At 37.9% G+C, this 6,388-nt stretch overlaps 1 protein-coding gene across 1 annotated transcript; it reads left to right on the top strand.

Annotated features, from left to right (window-relative positions):
- Positions 1–431: 431 nt before the first annotated feature.
- Positions 432–5,105, top strand: Rpl9 (ribosomal protein L9). The gene is made up of 7 exons (XM_027938631.3): positions 432–609; positions 693–808; positions 1,361–1,456; positions 2,340–2,472; positions 3,538–3,618; positions 4,401–4,517; positions 4,966–5,105. The coding sequence occupies exons 1-6, from the start codon at positions 564–566 to the stop codon at positions 4,505–4,507; spliced, it is 579 nt and encodes a 192-aa protein (XP_027794432.1). The 5' UTR covers positions 432–563; the 3' UTR covers positions 4,508–4,517; positions 4,966–5,105.
- Positions 5,106–6,388: the final 1,283 nt, after the last annotated feature.

The following is a 6,388-nucleotide window of genomic DNA, read 5'->3' as shown; positions in this document are numbered from 1 at the left end:
TTGAACTGTTCCGCAATTGGCTGCTTTAGTCTTAGTGGCGTCGCGCACTCATTACTCAATACGCAGAGTCCTTACGGGCTACAAATACGTGATGACGAAAGACGCTCTCTCTTTCCCGTATCTACTGCGAGGTGAGGAGGATACTGTTTTCTGTGGGCCTTGGGAATCTGAAGCCATCGGCTCTAGGAAAGCTAACAGCATGGGTTTTGCGCTCTCAGCTTTTACCCTGATTGTCTCCCGGCGCGGCGAGTGCCGTATGGATCTGCTGGCGCGAGATGCGAGTTCTGTTTTGGGGCTTTAGGCCTAACCCTACCGCTCTGCCTTGCCGGGATGGCGCGCCGGGCTGGGATTCCAGGGTTGGGCCGACAGTGTGTTAGCCAGCAAGGCTTCGTAACACCTCTTTGGGGGCTGCACCTACCAGGCCCGGACGCACCGGAGGCCACTCTTAGTTTGGGTCATCTTATATCCTCCCACGTCTCCCGGCACTTTTCTGTGGGAGTGGAACTCTTTTTTGGCGAAAACACTCCCTGCACTGGCCTGACTCCAAGTGTTTGTGTTTCAGAATGAAGACCATTCTCAGCAATCAGACTGTCGACATTCCAGAAAATGGTACGGTACTTGCGGTTTTTCTGATGGGTGTTTACTACGTGTTCCAAGCCTTCTGTAATCTCAGAATTCATTCTCTCTCGTAGTCGACATTACTCTGAAGGGACGCACAGTTATTGTGAAGGGCCCAAGAGGAACCCTCCGGAGGGATTTCAATCATATCAATGTGGAACTCAGCCTCCTTGGAAAGAAAAAGAAGAGGGTAAGGTGTAGATAACTTATGTTTCTCGTTCCGATGGTAGTTATCTATAATAGCATTAAATTTGGTTGCTTGTAAAGTTTCCCAATTAAGAGCAATGTTTGGCTTTTAAGTTTAGCGTCCAAAATAAATTTTGCTTTAATGAGGTTGGAATATCAGATTCTGAATACAATATACTGTAAAGCTCAATATCTAGTAGTCATTCTCAAAGCGGTTTTAATACTAATACAAGTTAAATTTATTTATGTGATTGCTTAAAAAGTAAGAATTTAAACCAGTAATGGGGATTTTTTTGGACTTGATTTTATTTTCCAGTGGTGAAGTTTGTTGCAACTTGTTTGGGAGTTTTCAACGTGAATCTGCGTGCCTTTGGTGTATAGCAATAAAAACATTTGTCAAATGTAGGAGACTTTGTATGTGGTTGGATTTTCCCAGTTGAAAATCCTATTCTTTAATTGGGGTTAATTCTAGAATCTAGAGTAATTCATTGGGGAAAGAAATGAACTGTTCTCCTTCAAGTCTACTTACTTATGGGAAGTTTTTGTTGTGTTACAGCTACGGGTTGACAAATGGTGGGGAAATAGAAAGGAACTGGCCACTGTTCGCACCATCTGTAGTCATGTACAGAACATGATCAAGGGTGTTACACTGGTAAGCTGACTGATAAAGACATTCCCCCCACTCCTTTATTTTACTTTTGAAAGTTTTCTGAGCTGTAATATGTGTGTGTGTGTATTTCATAAATAGAGATAGATAGATACATGTCTATGGCCAAAAATGGATTATCTGTACGAGTAGGCTGAGGGTGTGGAACTTTTTTTACTGTAGTGCTGGAGCTCAAACCCATGCTGGTGCCAAGTGCTCTATCACTGAGCCACATCCTATTTATTTATTATTAATAGAAAATCTGCTATACTATAGCACATAGATAGGCTTTGCTTACTAAATGGTAAGCCACCATTAGGACCCTATAACCCTGCCTGTTTCCCTAAATGCATGTCTGATGTCACTATTGATTTGAAGCCTCCCACCCCTAAAGTAAAGTTTGTGCTGACTTGTGTGTATGCATTAAAACCTGGTCCCTCTAGACTATACTTAATAAGGGAATCCTGCGCTTAACCTCTATTATGGACCTATTAAATATTTCTACTGTGTATCCCTGATTCCAGACTAAGTTCCTTGAAGGTAGAAGCCCTGTCATACTTGATATTCTCAGTTCTGCCATTAGTCTTAGTAAATGTTAGTCTGAAAATGCCGGATTTGGGGGGTTCTCATTAAAAGGTGTTAGCATTGTTTACTGTGGGCATAAAGGTAACAAAATAATTGCTTCTTTAAGAAGCTTTGCTGTCCAGAGAGGAAACATAAAATTGTGTACCTAGGGTGTACCGGTAATAAAAATGTTGTAGGAGGGTTGATACAGGTGTCAGTTGTTAGGAAACCTTGACAATGAATGCTATATGGTAACTGTTAAGTTTTTAAATTATAAGTAACATAAGCATCCTACTAAATTTTAAAGTGAATTTCTTTTAACTAGGGCTTCCGTTACAAGATGAGGTCTGTGTATGCTCACTTCCCCATCAACGTTGTTATTCAGGAGAATGGGTCTCTTGTTGAAATCCGAAATTTCTTGGGTGAAAAATACATCCGCAGGGTTCGGATGAGGACAGGTATGTTGTATGTGCCCTCAGATATGATTCAGAAATTGTAAGTCTTTTGAAGCCTGTTTTTTTGGGTTGGTTGTGACTATAAGTATTTCAGAATTGTCTAAGGATAACTTTGAACTTGTGATCCTCCTGCCTCTTTCCCAAATTTCTGGGATTACAGGCATGTGCCACCATATCTGGCTGCATTGTGATGTTTTGATGGACCTATGCATAAGTAGAATGATCAAATTAGGATATTTAACATGTTCATCTCCTATTTCTTGGTGATAAAAATTTTTAGATTCCAAAAAAATCTGTGGAGTAGTAGTTACTAGCCTACATTCTGCCTGGGTTTAAATTTCAATTCTTGCTTGGAGCATTTTGTTTCTCTGTAGCTTATTGTACTCATCTGTTTAGTAGGAACTATATTATGACTAAATGAGTTTAAAATTGAAAAGCACTCAAAATAGTGCTTGTCTAATACATAGTAAACACTGAACCTTTAGTTTTATGTTTTGGGTTTTTTTTTCCCAGTGTGCTCTTGGTTAGGGTGGGGAAGAGGGGAAAGAAAGGAGATCGGTGCCAATTTCTATGTAATAGCTGTTTTCTGCAACATTTAATGAGAATCCCCATGTAAAAAATAAACTTATACTAAATATGTATAAATAAAATATGTACAAAGAGTTGGTACAGAACTTTGTTTTTGGTTCAGGAATTGAACCCAGGGGTGTGTAACCACCACTAAGCTCCGTCCCTAGTCCTTTTTTATTTTGAGACAGGGTCTCTCTAAGTTGCTGAGGCTGGTCTCAAAGCCTCCCAAGTTATTAGGATAACAAGTGTGAACCACTATGCCTAGCTTGGTATAGAGCCAACTAAGTTGTACTGTCTACATGATTTAATTGAGTCTGACTATGATTCATTCCAGCCAGAACACAAATTTTAAAATTTTGGCTGATATAAGCCAGATCCTATAAAGCAAAAACCTCAAGAGAAAATTGGTTGTATGGAATTTTAAATGGAGTTAATTACTAGTGGGATTTAAGTATTTGTTTATTCTAACACCATGCAAATGCTTTTTTCCCTTTTCAGGTGTTGCTTGTTCAGTGTCTCAAGCTCAGAAAGATGAATTAATCCTTGAAGGAAATGATATTGAACTTGTTTCAAATTCAGGTTTGTATGTTCTCAATACCAATTATGCCTGCAAAATCTTGTTTAAATTTTAAATAAAAAGTTGACTCTGGGCTGGGATTGTGGCTCAGCGGTAGAGCGCTCGCCTAGCACGGGCGAGACCCGGGTTAGATCCTCAGCATCACATAAAAATAAAGGCATTGTGTTATATCCATCTACACCTAAAAAATAAATATTTTTTAAAAAGGTTGACTCAGTGATGCTCTGGGAGTTTTAAGTATTTCACTTAAAACAGTCTTGTGTAAGGACAGGGACACAGTGTGAGAAATGTGTTATTAGGCATTTTTGTTGGTGTGAATGTCAAAGTGTACACAAAACTTGATGGTACAGATTGTTCACTGAACATGGTCCTTGGTACAGTCAAGAGACCACGTAGAAAAGTGTATATACACAAGTTGCCAGCAAAACATGGCATATTATTTGGTAACCTTTTTTCAGTAGATAGAAGATTTAGATTAAAAAGTGTAGTAAGTAGTTGTTTATTGATTATCAAGCATCCTGTGTATAATTGTGTTGTATACTTTTGACTGGCAACACAATATTTTTCACATTTGTGAAAAAAGTTTGTTCTTGCTGGCATCACCAAGAACAAATGTGAGTGATGTGTTCACTAGTACAGTGTCACTAGATGTAGGAAATTTTTTGTCTCTGATATTACCTTATGGAATCATTGCTGTATATTTGGTTCATTGTTAACCAAAATGTGCTGTACCTGATTGCTTTTTATGATGAAATAATTGACTTTTTTTTTTTTATTCCTATAGCCGCTTTGATTCAGCAAGCCACAACAGTGAAAAACAAGGATATCAGAAAATTTTTGGATGGTATTTATGTTTCTGAAAAAGGAACAGTTCAGCAGGCTGATGAATAAGATCTAAGAAGTAGGTTCTTTAGTGTCTGTTTTTGTTTTGTGTTACTAGGGATTAAACTCAGGGCTTTGCACATGCTAGGCAAGAGCTCCACCATTAAGTTGTATCCCCAGCTATTTATGCTAAGTTACCTAGGCTGGCCTAGAACTTGTTATCCTCGTCTGCTAAGTAGTTGGGATCACAGGTGAGCACTATCATGCCTGCTAATGTCTGTAAGATTGATTACTCTTTAGATGGGTTTTTAATATACTGAGACTTAAATAGCATGAGCAACGTGTCTAAGCTCCATTCCTCATTCTCCAAAAAGAAAGAAGACTTAAATTGAAATTATATTAATGGTAGAGAATGGAGCACAGTAAATTCTAAGTTTACAGTTTACTATGAACAATATATTTAACGATAATTTACAACTTTAATGGACAAAGGTAACTGATGGAGATATTTTTATTTCTTTTTACAGTTGTCCAGTCACAGAAACACGTCCTGGAGTCAATTTGATATTTTCACTGATGCAATAAAAGATCTCTATTGACTTTGGACTTAATCCTTTCCAACGGGTTGAATAAACTTTAGTGTCCTTTCAAAGGAACAGAACAGAAATTTTTTTTTTCTAATTTATTTTTTTCTTCTTGGGAACAAGTGGTTTGAATCTGGTTCTTGAATACCAGGTAAATCTCAAGCAAAAAGAAATTGGTACCTGTGACAGGCAACGTCTACCTAGTTTTTCAATGGTTAGAGAGCTTTGGGGAAGATCTGAAGGGGTTTTAATATTTTTGAGGCATGAATTTGAATATTTAGTGAGGTAGGTGCACTCTAGTCACTTGTGAAAAAAGTTCTGAGAAATGAAACAATATTAATATACTCAGGATGGAGATGTGCAGTTAATTTGTGAAATATTGCTGACCATATTACTGTTGTGCTCCAAGATTTCAATAATCTTGTCCTCTGCCTCAAGCCAGTACTATGTATTTTGATTTTTTTGTTTTGTTTTGAGACAGGGTCTCATGAAGTTATTGAAGCTGGCCTCAAATTTGCAACCTTGCCTCAGTTGTTGAGATAGGCATGAGCCACCACACCTGTCTTCTTAGCCATCTACTAGTGTGTCCGAGACCTTTATTTTTACATACCAGAGTTCTTAACCACTGAGCCACACCCCCAGCACTTTTTATTTTTCTATATCTTCATTCCCTGTCAGAGTTTTTAAGTATTATGTAATAATATTTTACTAGACTTACATTTATTTATTTATTATAGCACCTTTTTTCCCCCTAATTTTTTTAATGGTGCATTATACTTGTGTGCATTGGTCAGTGTTAATCCCTGGCCATCCTAAACTTTCAGAAAATTAATATCAAACCTTGAGTTCTTTTTACACACCATACATCCAACCCTGATATATACATATATTCACTACTTGGTATGTTCAGAGTCTATCAGAACTATTTAAATGGAAGAGACTCAGTTGGAACCTCTCAATCTTAGACTTTTTTCAAGTGTACTGATGGTGTATGATTTCATGGAGGTAGTGTTAAGCTTGATTATAGAGTTAGGTTTTTTAAGAAAAGGATGAAGTGTTAAGTCAAACATTTGAGGTAGGGTTACAGGCATTGAATGTTGGTTTCTGAGTGAAGTAACATAAATTGACAACTATTGAAGCTGAAAGGGCTTTGTTATACTATTACAGTATTTGAAAATGGTAGAAAATGAAACAACCTTGACTTTCACTTTGATTATTGGTTATTGGTTCTTCACACTCCCTCTGGTAGTGGGTCTTGTACTGAGGATTGAACCACATCTGCAGCCCTGTTTTGTATCTTAGAGATAGGGTCTCACTGAGTTGCTCAGTGCATCCATCACTGTTGCTGAGACTGGCTTTGAACTTG

This window comes from Marmota flaviventris, chromosome 7 (assembly GCF_047511675.1).
Source record: "Marmota flaviventris isolate mMarFla1 chromosome 7, mMarFla1.hap1, whole genome shotgun sequence".
Lineage (NCBI taxonomy): Eukaryota > Metazoa > Chordata > Mammalia > Rodentia > Sciuridae > Marmota > Marmota flaviventris.
The sequence above is the reverse complement of the archived record's forward strand: the minus strand, read 5'-3'. Positions and strand labels throughout refer to the sequence as shown.